Source organism: Vitis riparia, chromosome 3 (genome assembly GCF_004353265.1).
Source record: "Vitis riparia cultivar Riparia Gloire de Montpellier isolate 1030 chromosome 3, EGFV_Vit.rip_1.0, whole genome shotgun sequence".
Lineage (NCBI taxonomy): Eukaryota > Viridiplantae > Streptophyta > Magnoliopsida > Vitales > Vitaceae > Vitis > Vitis riparia.
The window spans coordinates 6,465,780-6,485,455 of record NC_048433.1 but is presented as its reverse complement, the minus strand read 5'-3'; the positions used below and the strand labels follow the sequence as shown (position 1 = coordinate 6,485,455).

The window sequence follows — 19,676 nt, the reverse complement described above, 5'->3', positions numbered from 1 at the left end:
TTGTCCGATCCGAACCTTGGTCTGAGCCCAACCCAAATTGAGTCCAAGTCAACCCGAGAATTGAATATGATTGATCAAGCCTGCTCATATATTGAGTTGGGTTCGGGTTGGGTCAAACCAACCCACACAAGTTGCACCCCTGCAAATAGTATATGCTGAATGAAATCATCACATGAACCATAATCCTCCACGCGCATCTTCCCACACCTGTTTTTCTCAATGAATGTGTCCACCTCCAACTATGTATATGCATAATACACCAAAATTGTGGACCAACGCTACCCCATTCTAATGACCATCAATCAAGCTAATCGCCATAACATACAAATCAGAACAATTCGAGTGAAGATTCAATGGATGCATATTTCTCACTACCCACATTAGGGCAACAGACCACCAAACTACAATATTCACTTTTTTGCTGGTGTAGAGGCAATTAAATAAAACTGACACACAATGAGATGTTAAGGGGAAAAAAAGCTCAAAATTACAACTTGATTGTCAAAAATATGTTGCAAGAACTAACAGAAACAACCACTTAAGTTATTCAGTGGTTCTCATTTGAGTGCTACAAAGGTTTACTATACATACCTGGAAGTTATTCAGCTCTTCCATCATCTATCATCTGAAACATACAAGATTGCCGATGGCCATATATGCCAAACCAGCAAAAATAGTTCAAACTCGGATGTTGATGAATCATCTATAGCTCTTAAACCTCCAAAAGGGACAAAAATATTTATGTACAACAATATCGTATCTGCTAATTTTCATGCCTGGATAATACACAACACAGGCACAGGAAGACAGGATACAGGGCTGGATGCACAGGAGTATTATAGGCCAAGAAGAGTGTTCACTGACCTGTAATATTATTTGTAGAAAAGGGTTCCTATGACCATTTCTTTGCCATTCGTTCTGATAACCTACATTCTTCATCCTTGGAAATATGTGGATCAAGCTTGCGAAGGTTGTTGACAAACATGCTTGCCTCATCTCGGCGATTAAGCTTGCAGTACCAATCTACAATGGAATTGTATGTGCTTTGGTTTGGTTTACAGCCATGCTTGATCATGTAACAGACAACATCAATAGCCTCCACAAACATGGAATCAGCTGCATAACTTGCAATAAAGGTATTATAAGTAATTATATCTGGAGCAGGCCCAGACTCCCTCATTTCTGAGAGTACCCGTGAAGCATCTCTCATCCGACCATTTCTACAATAGGCATAAATAACAGTATTGTATGAAATGATATCAGGCCTTATTCCTTTTGCCAGAATTTCCCTCAGGATTTCTTCTGATCTTTCAAAATTTGCAGACCGGCTGTACATGTACATCAAGCTGTTGTAAGTTGTCAAGCTTGGAGTGAACCCACCCCTTTTCATGAAATCCAAAATTTCATTTGCTTTTGCAACCATCTGCCTCCTGCCATAGATGGAAACCATGGCATTAAGAGTAGTTATGTCAGGTGAAAACCCTCGCTGTCTCAACTCTAAGAAAGCTCGTTCTGTTTCCATTAGAAGGTCACGCTTGCTATTTACTAGAACAAGGGTCTTCAAGAGCACTGCACGAGGTTCAATTATGCCAGAGTATATTTCTTCTGCAAGAGCACACATTCGTTCAATCTCCTTCCCATTGGCATAAGCATGTAACAAAGAACAATATGTCAGCTCATTAGGTTTGCATCGACCATCCTTCATTTCTGCAAGTACTTTCTCAGATTGTTTCCAAAGCCCACCCCGAGCCAATGCTGCTAAAACAGCATTATAACTGGAAAGGTCAGGATTCACCCCAGCCTCCAGCATTCTCTTATAAACAGCCATGGCTTGGTCAAATGATCCACATCGACTGTAAGAGCTGATTAGGGTGTTGAAAGTATCCCTCTCAGGCACAAAGCCCGCCCTCTTCATTTCCTTAAACACTCCTGAAACTTCAGAGTCCATCCCATTCTGCCCAAACACAGAAAGAAGTGTATTCCATGTAACAATATCAGGTGAACACTGGAATGTCTTGATATCTTCAAAAACTTTCATCATTTCCGTAAACTTTCCCCTGTTACCATGCATCTTAATAAGGGCATTGAATGTACAAATATTTGGTTTGCAACCTTCATTTCTCATCTCCTCAAAAATCTGAACCGCAGCCTTATCCTTCCCAGCCTTCTCAAATCCTGACAAAAGAGTAGTGTAAGTAAAAACATCAGGTTTAATTCCCTTTTCCACCATCTGGTTTTTGAGCTCCAAGGCGTCTTCCAATAACCCATCTCTGGCATAAGCTGAAATCAATGAATTGTAAGTCACCATACTAGGGGGACACCCATTACCCTCCATCTCCTGCAAGACCTCCATGGCCTCCTTGGATCGCCTAGACTTCCCATAAACATCCAATAAAGCATTATAAGTCACCTTATCAGGACTAAATCCTGCTAATTTCATCTCCTTCAAAACCCCTGCTGCTTCTTCATACAAATTTCCCCGCCTACAACAACTTATAAGCGTGTTATAAGTATATGAATCAGGGGCAATCCCGGCACTCTTCATTCTATCAACAAGACCAACCATTTTATTCCAGGGCATACCCATTTTCCCATACACATTCAAAATCACATTGTAAGTTATCAAAGTAGGTTTGCATCCCACTTCCTCCATTTTCTTAAAAACCATCACAGCCTCCCTGTACCTCCCATTGCTGGTAAATGCAGTTATCATAGAAGTATACGCATAAACATCAACATCAAACCCATCTTTACAAAGATTATGAAGCAAAGAAGCCGCAGCCGAAACCCGACCCCCTTTCCCAAGAATACTTATAATGACAGCAATAATCGAACCATTCAACAATAATTCAGATTCTTTCCGATTCCGAACCCACTCGAATACCCTCAAAGCAGTGTCACATTTTTTGTAAAACCCTAAACCCTTGACAATACCCAAAACATCCAAAGACAGCGACTCCACACTAAAATCCGATTCTCCCGGCTGTTGTTCGAACAATTCAAGTAAGAGCTCATCAATTTGAGCAAGATTAAATGTAGGGTCGATTAGGGTTTGCAGAATTCGCTGACCTGGCGGCGAGAGACGGCCGTGAGACCATGGCTTTCCACGGTTGGCGTCTTGAGACTTCCCGATACGTCTGCGGCGTCTGGGGATTATTGGGGATTGGGGGTTTGGGGTTTGGGTATGCGGTTGGAAGTTTTGGAGAAGAGGGGTAATGGGAGGTGGCGGAGAGGGGGTTGTGGACAAGTGGTGGTCTGAGAAGAGTGGTTTTGAGGGAGGTGGACCTGGTAGGAGAACCGGGAGAGAGAGCTTCAGCTTCTCTGCCATCAAAACAGCTTGTATGCGGGGAGAGAAGGGATTGAGAGAGAGTTTGGTAAGTGGGTTTTGTGGTGGTTTTTGAAAGATGAGAAAGTGGAAAAAATCTTCCAAGACTCAAGTGACTATATTCGGGAGGGAGATGGGTTTGGATTCTTCCCTTCGCTGAGGCTGGCCTCACCCATTCATATTACCCATAGAAAATTTTTACGAAAATAAACAATATAACTCAATTTAAATTCCTCTGCTACTCGGGACGGTTCTTCACAATACTCCCAAGGATGGATTTTTATTATAATGTTAGTATGAAAATACCCACTTCAGATTTCAAAAAAACATCTCAAAATTGTCCTTTACCTGTTTATTTTCATCCCAAACCGATCTTATTAGGGATGGATACCAAAAGAATTTACTACATGCCTTGCAGGCTTGAAGGAAGAATGTTGTACAATAAGACTCATTGTTCGTCTCAAAGTAATCACATATATATGTATGGATCAGTTTTTTCATGAAAGAGATTAAATTTGAGGATAGTAAATCTGGGTAGAGGTTTGTGATATAGCTTGATGCTTTCATTCCTTTCTCTCACCAGTGAGCATCGATTGTAGATGAATCTACCTTGTAATTGGATGTGATCGTGCATCTTCACTATTTCTCGAATTTAGCCTTAACTCCATTCGAGGTTGTTGACTCCAAATGTCCAATTGCTCATGAGAAGAGGACGTTGGAAGCTAGTGGTTGGTTTTTTAGCTGGAGCTTCCAAACTTTATTTTCTTGGGTCTTTAATCAAACGGTCTCATGAGGGCTTCTTGTGCTCATGGCACTATTTGTCCCTTCATGACATGGTTGGATAAAAGCTTGACGGAAATGGATATAAAATGGCACCCACTTAGGATAGCAATGGTGTTCGAATACCCATTCCATTTGAAATTTAAATCAATGAGCTGTGGATGAGTTTGAATTTTTTTTAGAACGATAGATAAAAGATGGGTTCTGATGTTGTTTTATCCCATTCCACCTCAATTATATATAAATTAAATTTAAAATTTAATTTAATTTAATTTTTAAATTTTTTATTTTATATATATATATATATATATCATAAGTACTTTTCAATCAAATAAATCATAAAAAATTATAATATTTTAATTATTTAAAAAAAACTATTTATTTAATTAAATTAAAAAATTTTAAAAATAAGTTAAACGAGATGAAACACGATGGATATCAGCACAGGAATTTTACATCTATAATGAGACGATGATAAAAATTCTTTTGAATTAATGAGACAAGATTTAGATAAAAAGATAGAAATTATTTGAATTAACGGGATAAGACTAGATGGACCACCTAAAAGAGATGTGAAGGGATTTTATTGATCAAACAAATAATGAGCTAAATTATCTCACCGTTTTATAACGAATGCAATTTTTAGTCTCATTTTTTGAGAATAAGTCCCACATACTCTTTTTTTCAAATTTTCCCTCTAATTTAAGGTTATGTCTTACTTTTTTGTTAAAACACAAATGGTTAAGAAAAGTAATTTTCTTATCAATATATATATATATATATATATATATAAAATTAAAATTTACATATTTTAAAATTATTTAATCTTTATATAAATAAATAAAATAAGTTTGAAATAAAATTTTTTTAAAAAACTCATTTATTAGATTTAAATCTATTTTTTATTTTCTTTATACATTTTCCTATTTTCTTTCCAAACATAGGCCAGTGACAACCCTTGTGGTTGCACTGGGCTGAACTCCGACAATCAGGCAACACCGGCAATGAATATTCATAATTCATAAATGTTCCTGGACCTTAACTAATATCACATGCATGCGTTCCGGCAGCTAAAACCACAATCATTGTTCTGAAAACTAGCATAATAAGAAGGCATTCTGGTTCCTCTGATGCAAACCCTCCACAAAATTCTCCATCCTGCATCAAGACTAGGATGGTGATAGCTTAAACAAAACCCACTCAACAATCTAAGAATGAAGACACAAAATGCCTTAATCCACACCACATTCCCTCATTCACAGTGAAAAAAGAAACAGCAATTGGGCAAAAGCCACACTCCCCACTCACAATGAGACAGGGAAATTTCTCCTCCCAAATATATGCTTTTACTACAAATTGCAATGCAAACTTCTTAGGGAAAAATGCCAGTCAATCAGGGCTTTGATGCACATTTTAGGTTTTATGCAGATCCCCACTGGGAGTAGGGGCAGGCCGAATGTTTTAACTAAAACACTCCTGCTTGCACACCTGCAGAAAAGGTTAAACAGAAAGAACCATTGCACACCTTAAGCACACAAGATTCCAGCAAAAGCTCAAGATATTAACTAAAATTAAAAAAATTGGGCTGGGCGTCTGAAAATATTGCATTAGATAGCCTGCATAATCCTAGAAACAGACCCACTCAACAAAACCAAAAAAGCCAGTTACTATATGCAGGTTCCAGAATTGAAGATTAAGTACTAAGTCGCATAAAGCGCTCCCACTTCTATTGAGTGATATCACCAACTCAACAGAGAGCCCTTGTGCAAAATTTGCTTCATAGCTGGTTTTCTAGTTCTAAATCCATCCTCTTGCAGATTGAGTTTCACTTAAGAAAGTGTGGATTAATCAACCCTGCAATCTCAAGAAAACCAACGCGATCCTTCCCTGCAAATATACTCTTCAGTTTCTCATCACAGACTATAATCTTCTTGTTTTCAGGATCCTAGCAGGGAAAAGGACAAACCACGTCAGAACCAAATTATAGATGAATACATAAATAGCATAACTAAATTCCAGCCACAATCTACACACACAAATGCAAAATTGAACAGGGAGGGGTAGAGAAAGGCAAACTAAAGGTACAGCTGTCCAACTAAAATGTAGCCCCACAAGAATCAAAATGTGATCTAAACTTGCCTATAATATAACTGCATAACCCTCATACATTAGTCAAATAGAAGGGTAAAACAAAAATTTGTAGTCGCATTAAAGGGTTAATATTTATACAGGTGGGTGAGTTCTTAGAGAAGGGGTAATGCAAAGCAAGCTGCCCCACATTATATATGAACAGCTTGGAACACCAAGTGCAGAAGTCACCCCTCATCCAATATCTTATCTGTGTCAAATATGGCCTCTGTAAATAGTTGATTGGCAAGTCCAAATTAATTGGGAAAAAAGCTTTGCTGGGTTGAGTTATGCCATAAATGTGCTAAGATATCCTTTGTCAGTTTGATCAAAAGCCACATCGTTTTCATTTTTAATATTTAAGAAGTCTATCCAAATAAAACACAAAAAATAATAATTAAGGCAAAACACCATATCAGGCTTCCCTCACACTGACCACTTTGAAAGATCCAAACATTATCCACAAAATAAAAACAAACAAATTGAATCCCAACATAGAAAACCTTACACTGGCTCTTGAAGAAATATATCCATAAATATTATTCATATATCAACACCGAAATGACACAGCAGATGTGAGGAAAGAAATAACAAGAATAACACCAAAATGACAGTGACAGAATTGGATTTAAATCAACAAATAAGGTACATGAGAACAGTAGCACAATGGAAAAGGATAAACAATAAGTCAATATATCATAGTTTTAAAAGGCGCAAGGCACACCTAAGGGGTAAAAGTCTCCTATAGCTTAGGCGCAAGGCGCAACACAAGACGCGCGCCTAAGTGAAGTGAAATGTGACCTGGGATGCATATCAATCCTATAAAATATTATTCAAAATCTAATCCAATCAATAAAAAATTTAAGATTCCAAACATTTAAAAGAAGCATTCAATAAAAAAAATAATGAAATTATACAAGTTTCAATATACAACTAGAAATTTCAAAAATAAAAGCATTTAAAAAGGAAGAGTAAAATCGATAAGGCACGCCCCTTCAATAAGGCGCATATCTTGGCAAGCAAGGCGCTATAACTACGAAGTGGTTGCGCCTTGAGCTTAGTCACACTTAAAGCACGCCTTTTAAAACTATGCGATATATATAAGCAATGGGCTGTTCCAACAGGTTGTTGCTTGGTGCTAGAGGAAATCGGATTAAGAAATTATTCCAAAGAAGTAACACTGAACATTAATGTGTCAGAAAGCAAGATTTTGTTAATAGTCTAATATAAGATTTGTAATAGGCCAAAATAAAGGAAAGCAGTTTCATTTTCTCCCAGGGAGCAGAAGGATGCTAATGTCAAAGTAAGGATGAATAATTACATCTTATATCATGCAAATGCTTCAACAGCAGAGCATATCAACAAATATCTCCTCCAACTACCCAGCAACATCAATACCCTATTTTCCATTATTTCATTTTTTTGACAAAATAAAAATAGCTCCTTATGCATGCAAGTAACCAGGAATTGCATTTAATGTCGTGTATATGGAAAAGGCAAATGAAACAACCAACACATGCATTTAAGGTAGTGGTGTATACAAACAAACAGGCATGACGCAACCATGTCCAAATACAGAAACATTCCAAAAAAAAACCTATATTAATATTGACATTAACACATCTAAAAACCCAAATCATCAAACTAAGGTGGAGCAATAACTGAACCCATGGTCTCATATATACAAATACATATGCATTTAAGGTTATATGTGTATACAAACAAACAGGCAATCATATCCAAATACAAAAACATTAAAAAAAAAAAAACTATATTAATATCAATATTAACACATCAAACTAAGGTAGAGCAATAACAAAACCCAGAATCTCATAGATACTTTCCGAAAACAGAAACATCAGACAAAGGACAAATAAACCACCTAAATCTCAATATAACCAAGCTCAGGAGCAGCATCTAAGAAGCAACAAAAAAACCTCATCTCAATACCAAAACATTAAGAAAAACTAAAAAACACTTCAAAAAAACAAATTACAATCAAATCTATTCCTAAAAATAGCAAAACTCCCATTACATCTATATCATTATACCTTACCCTGTTCAATCCAATTACAAATACATATAAATTGAATAGCATCAAACTCATCTATTGAAGTAATCAAAACCACATACCATGGCCTTGTCCAAATGAAAAAACACCCCAAAGAAACAGCATATAAACCCAACTAAAACCCATTGAAACCAACCTCAGTTCTAGCCATTTAAAGCCCACATTTCATCTACAAGAACAAAGCTTCATCAGTTCATCCATCTCAATATATAAATCCATGTATAAACTTAATGGAAACTCCATTCTACTGACAATACCTCCATAAAACAAAACCTATTCCAATCATAAAAGGTAAAGCCTTCCAATAACGAGACAGAAGCAAATCAGTCCCAGTAATGTCAAAACCAACATTTAATCTGCAAAATACAACCTTATCCAAACATAAGAAGGTACAAAAACAACTACTCCCAAATACCATCTAAACTCAAGAGGACCAAACCAATTTCCACTCATAACGAAAACCCACAACTTGACTATACCCACATTGCCTTACAGATTCCAGGCCACAGGCAACACAAAAACTGAAAAACCCATCTCAAAACCCAAGAGAACCAAAATCAGGAATAGCAATAACAAAAGCACATTCCAATCGCACCAAACAGCCTTACGAGCACCGTATAAACCCCATCCAAATCCCCAATGAAACCAAACTCAGCAAAAATAAAAACAGAACCCGCATTTAATCTACACCAACATGGCTTTATCCAAATATAGTTCTTAAAAAACACTGAATAAAATATGTAGGAACATACAAAAACCCCAAGAAAACCGAACTCAGAAAGGGCAACAGAAGCAAAATAAGACAAACATAACCTTATCCATACATAAAACCCATCTAAAACCCCATTCAACAATAACACAGTTTCACAGATAAACCATTGCTGAAAAAGATAAAAGGATTTATGGACAAGACCTGAAGATTGTGTTGCTTGATATAAGCCCAAATCTGCTTAAGCGCTTGGGTCCGAGGAATCTCGGGGACGCCGAGAAAGTCTTGCATTTCCGGCGAAATCCGGCGAGGCTTCATGATGCCTCGAGGCTCCCGCTTGCCGGTGGCCGCAGCCGGCGGCTTCGACGCGGCAGCCGAGGTTACGGTTCGCACCAGGCGCAGGTTAGTATGAGGAGAAGGAGGCGGAAGGTGCCGGAGTGATGTCAAGGACAACGCAGACTTAGAAAACGACGCCGTTTCGCCGGAGAAGAAGGTAGAGATAACCCCCAAAGACATCGCCATTTTCTCTCGAGAGAGCTCTTAGTTCCACCGGCTTCCCTTGTTATCCTCTTAACAACAAAAGAAATATGTGGGGGCTTCCAGGCTTAGTATGATATATTCTCCCTTATGAAATTACGTAAATGCCCTTGCCTATTAGATTTCGAAAAAATGCCATGGTTCCTGCATTGGAGGGAACAAAATCAAAATGTCCCCCTACTTGGGCTTTTTGGTTAAAAACAAAAAAAAATAGTGAGACATGAAATTATTTATTTAAATTAGGAATATTCTCCCATCTTTTTATGTAATAATTAGGAATATTAATTTATTATTTATAATTAAAAAATGAATTGAAAAAAAAAATAGTAGTATTTTTTGCCTTTTTGACTCATGGCAATGATTTTTTTGTCTATATTAAATTATTAATTTATAAATGCAAATTATTTTAAAAATTAAAAATATGTTTAAAAAAATGAGAAATGGAATTATTAATTTAAAAAATGAAAATAGAAGAGAAAGTAATTTACAAAATTTACCATTTACCACAAGTGGACCACAAAGGAAGGCAGAATTATCGCCGGGGTGGATGTGGAAGATTTTCTTGCCATCATTGGATGTGTAAAATGAAATCTGGGCCCTTCATTTTAATTATTTTTATTTAATTTTTTATTGATTTTTGATAACCAATGTGATTCAATACCTATCACATTGTTTCACATCGTCACCTTTTATTTCTCTTGGGCGGTTTTGCCTTGCCCTCCATTTCAATTTTTTTGTTACATTTTTACAGATGTCAATATCCTATTTGATGATAGGTGGAGGCATGATACCGAAAAGTTGATTTTTCGTATTATAGTCTGACCCGTAAAATAGGGAGGCCAATATGATTCAATACCTATCACATTATTTCATATTATTATTTTTTATTTCTTTAAGGTATTTTTGCTTTATTTTTTAAGAGTACGTGTAGTAGTAATTTTAGAAAGTGTTTTTAACACTTGAAAATTTATATTATTTAAGTGTTGAAAAAAACTAAAAACATTTTTTAAAACCATTACCAAACATACTATAAATCTCTTATAAATATTATTTTTAAGGACTATATGTTATTTTATATCATTTTTTAAAAGTGGTTTTTTTGGAATTTTGTATTAAAACAATATTATTTTTAAAAGAATATTATCAAAAATTCATTTTTAAAAATAAATACAAAAATACAACATTTTTAACTATACCGAATATTAATCTCCTTTTTCCGTTATATTTTTTCATTAAACTCATCTTTTTAATAAACGAGTAATTTTATTTTTTTATTTTTTGCGTATTTTAAAAGACGAATTCCAAGTGGAATTCAATTTGGTAGAACGGTTCTAATCTTCAATATATTAATAGAAACTATATTTGTGGGTTAACGACCTGATGACCATAAGGCCCAAAAGCGGCCCATGGTCTCTGTTTTCTTCTTTTGTCTATTATTTGGTTGGGCTGACCCAACCTAATGTCCAACACCACTTTTTAGTGGGTTTGGATCACGAATTTTAATGATAAATTTTCGATCGAGTTTTGCCTGACTTCAAATCCAAGCCAACGAATTGTTCGGACAACCCTAATCAACTCAAATCTAATTTATTAGGTTCCGTTGAGCAATGATTTTACGAAGCCTCTTTAGTTTAAAAAGTGTCTTTAAAAAATAAGTCAAAAATTTTAAATATATTTTTAAAAATTATTTATAATATTAAAAATAATTTATATTGTTTTTTAATAAATACTTAATAAGTGGTTTTCATAAAAGCATTTTTACTAATAATAGTACGAGCTAAAATACTGTCAAACATTTTTTTAGTATTTTTATAATTAATATTTGTAATTATACATATATTTTAATATTTTAGAAGAAAAATTAGCTTTTGGCTCGAGTTTGATCACCAACTTCCAAATTCCCCTCAAAATGGTTTTTTTTTTAAATTAAATATTTATTTTTTAAAGATAAAAATTGGAATATTTTTATTCTTACTCATTTTTAACTGTAAATTACTTCCTTTTTCTAAATCATAAAAATAAAATTTGCAAACCATAATGTACAGGGAATATGGTTGAATCGGTTATTGTTTATTTAACCAAATACTGTTCACTTAATTGATTAATGTTCACTTAATGTGAATATATTGGAAATGAAAAAATTAATATATTTTAAAATTATTAAATGAAATATGTATAATATTTAAATATAAATATATTCAAAATGAGCGAAAAATTAATTATTTAATTTTAACTAATTTTATAATTTTAGAAAATTGTGGATCCTTCGGCTCATGCGCTTTTACTCGATGGCGAGCTCGATTTTTATTTTGAAAAATGATTTTATTTTTTTTAGAAAATGACTTGGAGTCGTCATTTATTTTTGTTTTATTTTTAAAGGGTAAACAAAATAAGAAAGAAAAACTCTAAGTGTGACTCCTTATTTGGAAAATGTGATCTGTGAAAACAAAAAATGGGTTCGGGGGTCAGGTTACTTATCGAGAAAGTATGGTAAAAACCGTAACACTCCTCTAAGTCCCTAAAAAAGGGTCTTTACTAATAAAATGAAGCAATCATGACAATTGATTAATCGAGTATGGATACCAAATGAATGTCACTCAAAACAAAATAAGTGAATGAACAAGAGAGGCAAAGAATGCACCTGAGTGATAAACCGGTTTGTTTTATTTTTAAAGGGAAAACAAAATAAGAAAGAAAAACCCTAGGTGTGACTCCTTATTTGAAAAAGGTGATCTGTGAAAACCAAAAATGGGCTCGGGGGTCAGGTTACTTATCGAGAAAGTACGGTAAAAACCGTAGCACTCCTTCTAAGTCCCTAAAAAAGGGTCTCTACTAATAAAATGAAGCAATCATGACAATTGATTAATCGAGTATGGATATCAAATGAATGTCACTCAAAACAAAATAACTGAATGAACAGGAGAGGCAAAGAATGTACCTGAGTGATAAACCGGTTTATTTCAAGGGAAATAAATGTTGGCAATCAAACACAGAATAATCGCATGCATGTCATAGAGTGGAATAAATCAATCATGTATAGCTATCAACCAATTAAGGAGAAGATCACCTATGTTGGGCCCCCACCAATGCCCATTTTATTTTGCACGAATTAGTCTCGCAAATTCAATTATTCTGGAATTATGAAAATTCCTTCTTGTTTATGTAAAATCAAGAAAAACAGAATATCAGCTAAAAACCATGGTGGAATTAAAACCGTTCGAGAGAAAACTGGATTTTTGAAATTTATTTGAAAATTGGAGTTTCGAAAATTATTTGAAAATTTGAGTCTTGGGAATTAAATTTAAGAATTAGAATTTTGGAAATTAAATTTGAAAGAAATTAGAATTTTTAAAATTATTTGAGAATTAGAACTATGAAAATTAGAATCTTGAAAATTATTTGAAGATAGGATTTTTAAAAATAAATAGAATAATAATAATAATAATAATAATAATAATAATAAATAAATGTGAAAATTGGAATTTTGGAAATTGGAAATTAGATTCGGAAATTGGAAATTTGGAATTTCGAAAATTGAGAATTAAATTTGAAAATCAGAAATTTGAAGAAGTATTTAAAAATGAATAAATAAATAAAATAATAATAATAACGAAAATAATAATGATTGAATAAATAAATGTGAAAATTGAAATTTTGGAATTTAAATTTAAGAAGAAATTGGAATTTTGAAAATCAATTGAGAATTAGAATTTTGGAAATTAAATTTAGGAAGAAATTAGAATTTTGAAAATTAAATTTAAAAGAAATTAAAACTTTGAAAATTATTTGAAAAAAATTAAATTTTGTAAATTAAATTTGAAAAAATGAATAGGGAATTACGAAAGAAATGAGGGCATTGAATTATAGCTAAGAGCTTTTCCAAACCTTCACTTTCATAGTCAGAGAACGCCCCAATTCCAACACTTCTTCCATCATATTATGGCAATTTTGAAGCTCTAAACACATGCACAGTTTTGATTTATATAAGGCATTATTATCGGTGATAAGAGTTGTTGGGCAAAATGTGGAGAATCATGGCAAAATCACAAAAGCAAAAATAATAATATAATGGATGGGTTGAAAGAATCATACCACGTCAACCACTTTACACTTTCCAAGAATTTTGTATAAGTAACTTCCACTGGAAATCCTTTTTTCTTTTTTTCATTGTTTTGATGTCACCTAAAATAAGCCTACCATAGGCATCATGTTCAGTTGGTAGTAGGCCTGCTTTATCGACAAAACCATTTGCAGGAGTATAAACAAAGACCTCACTTACTCCTAACTGCTCCACAGATTGATCAGGCGCAAACTTAAGTGGGTACCACAGATCCCATGAACTCAGATCAAATTAACACTGAAAATAACATTAAGTCATGCAAAAAAAAAGAGAACGGTACCAGTGGCAGAAGATGTGGGAAACCAAAGCAAAAGCCACCAATCCCTTTATGGGTTTTTAGATCGATCAAAAACCCATGAACAACCCCATGAAAATAAGAGGAAGCGATGTTTGAACCTGAGTGCAGATCTGCTTGAGAAGAAGAGTGAATGTGGCTTATGTCGTTATTGCAGTGGTGTCTTGCCCCTCTAGTGGAATATGGAATTTTTCAAAAGGCCAGTCTTCCAGTTCCCGTCTTCACCTTTCCCACTGGTACCCTGTTTTCCGCAACCCTTTTCTTCCCAAATCACCTTCCAGACTCTTCCTTCTTTCAGTTCAGCTCCTTCGAACCACTCCCTACAGCTCTCTATTCCAATCTCTCTCTTAATCCCTCCTAAATCAATTGCCCATGGACCAAAAAAAATATAAAAACTTCCCCCTCCCCCCTCCAGAACTGAAAATCTTCTAAAATCTTCACCCGTGGACCACCCTCTTTCTTTTTCTCTCTGTAACCCCCCTAAAAATCCTCTTTTTTTTTCCTCCCAAAAATGAAGACCTCCTACCAGCCTTCATCTGCTCTATATTTATCCCCTTTTGCAAGTCTTCACCTGTTCCAGCCATCAGACAATCTCCATCCTCAACCACCACCATGGCAAGGTGGTGGTGTCTATGGCCACACGTCCCAGCATGCTCGGCTCCTCCAGAAACCAGCCCCCACTCTTCCAAAAATGCTGCCAGCTCTCCTGGGATTGTGAAACCTAGTAAAAAAACTGCATGGAAGAGGAGCCCCAAATGGGGGTTTACAAATATGTTCCTCTTCGGAAGAGCTCACGAGTGTAAGGAATATGAACACTGAAGTGAAAAGAAAGTGTGAATAGTGAGTGGAATGAAGTGAACTATATCGAAGAACAAATGAGACCTCCAAAGGACACTAGTGAAACCTGAACTCACTCAGGCCAAGAGATGAACACAAACGAGGCTCTAAAATCCTAAAAGAAAATGATGTGTCAAAATGTCTCTAAAGCCACACTAAGGACCCAGGCTCCCTTTAAGACATCTCCAAAAGTGACTCGAAAGACCGTATCAAAGATGAGTAAAGGTCGAATCACACTGAAGTACAGGAAATAATGTGTCCAAATGAGACTCCCTTTGTGAACTACACAAGAATGCTAGGTATAGGGTGCCCAACAACATCACTAAAATATGCGTCGTGAACCCAAGGGCCATGTCATGTGTAGTGGAAAAGAAAATTTGGAAGAACAATGATGAATAGGCGATGAGCATAGGGTAACGAGGTGAGAAAAATGAGGACAAGTGCAAAACCACGAAAGTCATATGTGCAATGCCAGTCGATATGAATACTAAGAACTGTGACTCTAAATTGTACAATTGAGGAGAAATGACTCTGAACATAAAAAACACGGAAAGATGGTGACTCAAGGTACCTAAATGGATATGTACGATGGCTCTGAATGCCAAAACTAAAGAAAGATGGTGACTCAAAATCGAACAAGACTCAACTATGCAAGTACAACTCGGAGGCGAACAAGACTCAACTCAATCTGACAAAACAATGACAGATCGATATAGGTGCGGTCCCGACTTAAACTGAACACAAATTGACAGGAATATGGTCGATCGATATGAGTGCGGCCCCAAAACACAAACTCGAACTGACAAGATGATGACCGATCGATATAGGTGTGGTCTCAACTCAAACTGAATACAAAAATGATATAAATATGACCAATCGATATGGGTGCAGCCCCAAAACACAAACTCAAACTAACAAGATGATGACCGATTGATATAGGTGCGATCCCGAAAACTCAAACTGACATGGAAATGATAGGAAGATGGCCGATCAATATAGGTGTGGCCCCGACTCAAACTGACATGGAAAGAATAAAAAAATAGTCGATCGATATAGGTGCTGCCCCGACTCAAACTGAACACAAACTGATAGGAATATGGCAGACCGATATAGGTGCGATCCCGACTCAAACTAACAAGACAATGACCGATCGATATAGGTGCGGTCCCAAAAACTCAAATTGAACACAGGGTGAATGATAGGAATATGGCCGATCGATATGGCTGCCGCCCCAAAACACAAACTCGAACTAACAAGATGATGAATGACCGATCGATTAGGTGCAGTCCCGACTCAAACTCAAACAGACAAAACGATGAATGACCAATCGATATAGGTGTGATCCTGACTCAAGCTGAACGAAACTAACATGAAGATGGTCGATCGATATAGGTGCGGCCCCGACTCAAAGTGAACACGCAAATGATAGGAAGATGGTCGATTGATATGGGTGTGGTCTCGACTCAAATTGACAAGACAATGACCGATCGATATAGGTGCGGTCCCAACTCAAAACTGAACTGACATGACAATGACTGATCGATATAGGTGCAGTCCCGAAAAACTCAAATTGACGTGGAAACGATAAGAAGATGGTTGATCGATATAGGTGCGGCCCTGACTCAAACTAAAACTGACAAGACAATGAATGACCGATCGATATATGTGTTGTTCCTAAAACTCAAACTGAACTCAAATTGACAGGATGAATGACCGATTGATATTGGTGCGGTCCCGAAAACTCAAACTGACACAAAAAATGATAGAAGCATGGCCGATCGATATAGGTGCGGCCTCGAAAACTCAAACTGAAACTGATAAGAAGATGAATGATCAATCGATATAGATGCGACCCCAAACTCTAACTGAACTGACAAGATGATGAATGACCTGATCAAGTGGCCCAAAGCCAAATGATAACTCAGATAATGATGCAAGCACACTCGGTCGGAGGGGATATGCCCCAGTATGACAACTCATGAGGATCGACAACTAGGTCAAAAAATAACGAAGCCTCTGAAAGGTCCGATGATCCTAGGGAAAGAGGGTATGCCCCAGCATGCAACTTGCGGGAGTCGACAACTAGATCAAAAGGCGAATAAAGCTTGTGGAATGTCCGATGCTCTAGGAGAAGGGGGTATGCCCCAGTATGTGACGAAGAACAAATGGAGATATGCCTCAAAACTACTGTACTCTGAAATATGCTCATCCATCATGTAATGAAAATGTCCAACCTCAAATAGGTAATGCCAAACAGGACCATGCATCGTGATACCATGCTAACAAAACAAAACTAATCGATGAATAAAACAATGATGACCAATGCTCAAAATGCAAAGAGCAAGCAAATCAACACTCAACATGCCAACTGTCAAAGTGAAAACATCATCACTAATAAATCAGCAATCTGTCAAGCCCTACCATCATGGAAGATATTGAACCTAAAGTCTGAAAGATGTATGAAAGCACAACTAAAGTGATCGAGGATTGATCCACACCTCTCCTAATTAAGAGAGGAGTGTGAGGTCATGTGTCACGGTGAGATGTGTGGGATAAAAGAATGAGATGATCAAGCTCTGGTAAGATAGAAAGTATGAAAGTATCAAGGGTGAAATGTCTGAGTATGAAATGAAAGGTAGGCAGATATCCGAGATCATCCAAGTTTGCCGAGAAGACTGAACCCAAGGTGTCAATAGCTCCATAATCCATTGAAAGCAATAATCACAAACAGAAAGTCAAGTCTCGATGCCAAAACATCCGACTAGGTGGCTATGCCCCAGTATACAATGAGGATAACATGAAATAATCCAGTGATCTCCATATCACTCGTCAGATGCTCCAACGTCAAGAATCAATGATCTCTCTCTAAAAGATGGATATGCCCCAGTGTAAAGGATCCAATAATGCAGCTATGCTCCAATGAAAAATACTCTCCATCTCGGCTATGCCTCAATAACTTTAAGTGGGTACCATAGATCCCATGAACTCATATCAAATTAACACTGAAAATAACTTTAAGTCATGCAAAAAAAAAACGGTACCAGTGGTAGAAGATATGGGAAACCAAAGCAAAAGCCACCAATCCCTTTATAGGTTTTTAGATCGATAAAAAATCCATGAACAACCCCATGAAAATCAAAGAAAGCGATGTTTGAACCTGAGTGCAGAGTTGCTTGAGAAGAAGAGTGAAGATGGCTTATGTCGTTATTGCAGTGGTGTTTTGCTCCTCTAGTGGAATATGGAATTTTTCAAAATGCCAGTCTTCCAGTTCCCGTCTTCACCCTTCCCACTGGTACCCTATTTTTCGCAACCCTTTTCTTCCCAAATCACCTTCCGGACTTCTCCTTCTTTCAGTTCAGCTCCTTCGAACCACTCCCTTCAGCTCTCTATTCCAATCTCTCTCTTAATCCCTCCTAAATTAATTGCCCATTGACCAAAAAATATAAAAACTTCCTTCTTCCTTCTCCAGAAATGAAAATCTCCAAAATTCTTCGCCCGTGGACCACCTCTTTCCTTTTCTCTCTGTAACTCCCTCTAAAAACCCTCTTTTTTTTCCTCCCATAAAATGAAGACCCCCCGCTAGCCTTCACTTGCTCTCTGTTTATCCTCTCTATTTAGTCTTCACTTGTTCCAACCATCAGCTAGTCTCCATCCTCAACCACCACCATGGCAAGGTGGTGGTGTCTATGGCCACACGTCCCAACATGCTCGGCTCCTCCAGAAACCAACCCCCACTCTTCCAAAAATGTTGTCAGCTCTCCTAGGATTGTGACACCTAGTAAAAAAACTGCATGAAAGAAAAGCCCCAAATGGGGGTCTACAAAAACATTATATTATTTTTATTTAATATTATAAATTTTTTAGAAACAATGTACTTTTTTTTTTATTTACACCTGATGAAGCCCATGTGCTTTGCTTAGCTTGAAGTTCATGAAGAACCACCAAAACCAAGTGACTAGTGGTCGGTTTATGAAAACTATTTGATCCTTAAAGAATAGTTTTTTATTACACTTTATTCTTAAACTTGTATTGTCACGCCCCAAAACTCATTCTAAGGGCATGACGGTTATTTCATGTCTCAAGACAGAAGGCTCAAAGTGGAAACGATACAAACTTTCATCTTATAACTAAAAATTTCCAATTACCAAATTACTGTTCAAAGTAGTAAAATAAATAAATTTTAAAATCTCTAGATATCAATTTTAAAAACTAACACATAAAACCAAGTGTTATTGTTCAAATAACTCCAAACTCAAATAATTCAAATGAGAAATAAATTTTAACATCGAAACAATGTCCAAAATAAAGAAAGTTTTGACAAATGTGTTAACAAACCAATTTCTTATCCTAACCGTCACTCCTCGTCAGAACTGAGGGTACTTGAAAAATTATCAACAAAGGGGGATGAGCTCAAAGCCCAATAAGGAACATTAACACAGTTTCATAGATCAAATATTTTTAATTATACTTACAATCAGGAGATATAACATATACTCTATATAAAGCTTTTGAGTTAAATATGCTAATACATTTAAATTGTTAAACCAAACATTTTCATATATATCAAAATCATTTCATATTCATTTCAAATCAAATACTTTTCAATTGTTTTTATCTGGTTATCAAATAACAAATAGCGTCAAGTTAAGTGAGACTTTACAAATGAGTGGCTATCCTTAAATGTTCCTTTTTAAAGTGGATGGAACCAAATACTACTAGTATTAATAATCTCTAACAAAACCCCTAAAGGTAGGGGTCAAAATCAATTACATTCCCCACTATGAAAATGTAAAAGTCAACTATTATATCCCGTTGACAATGACCAAACAAACAAAGATAATGTTTGGACATATTTTTCATACAAAACATATATTT

At 35.9% G+C, this 19,676-nt stretch overlaps 2 protein-coding genes across 2 annotated transcripts; both read right to left on the bottom strand.

The window, feature by feature from the left end:
- Window positions 1–345: 345 nt before the first annotated feature.
- On the bottom strand, window positions 346–4,053 carry LOC117908948 (pentatricopeptide repeat-containing protein At5g02860). The gene is made up of 2 exons (XM_034822815.1): window positions 865–4,053; window positions 346–625 (listed from the first exon to the last, which is right to left on the bottom strand). Exon 1 carries the CDS (start codon window positions 3,326–3,328, stop codon window positions 893–895), a length of 2,436 nt encoding a protein of 811 aa, XP_034678706.1. The 5' UTR covers window positions 3,329–4,053; the 3' UTR covers window positions 346–625; window positions 865–892.
- A 1,592-nt stretch (window positions 4,054–5,645) lies between these two features.
- LOC117911748 (upstream activation factor subunit spp27-like) lies at window positions 5,646–9,586 on the bottom strand. Its single transcript, XM_034826167.1, has 2 exons — window positions 9,217–9,586; window positions 5,646–6,050 (listed from the first exon to the last, which is right to left on the bottom strand). The coding sequence occupies exons 1-2, from the start codon at window positions 9,532–9,534 to the stop codon at window positions 5,931–5,933; spliced, it is 438 nt and encodes a 145-aa protein (XP_034682058.1). The 5' UTR covers window positions 9,535–9,586; the 3' UTR covers window positions 5,646–5,930.
- Between the last annotated feature and the right edge of the window lie 10,090 nt (window positions 9,587–19,676).

Excerpts from the sequence above, each read along its gene's own strand:
- LOC117908948 (XM_034822815.1), bottom strand. The coding sequence starts at position 3,328 with ATGGCAGAGAAGCTGAAGCTCTCTCTCCCGGTTCTCCTACCAGGTCCA.
- LOC117911748 (XM_034826167.1), bottom strand. The coding sequence starts at position 9,534 with ATGGCGATGTCTTTGGGGGTTATCTCTACCTTCTTCTCCGGCGAAACG. Across the intron at positions 6,051-9,216 it reads TCAAGCAACACAATCTTCAG|GATCCTGAAAACAAGAAGAT; the intron begins GTCTTGTCCATA and ends TTTCCCTGCTAG.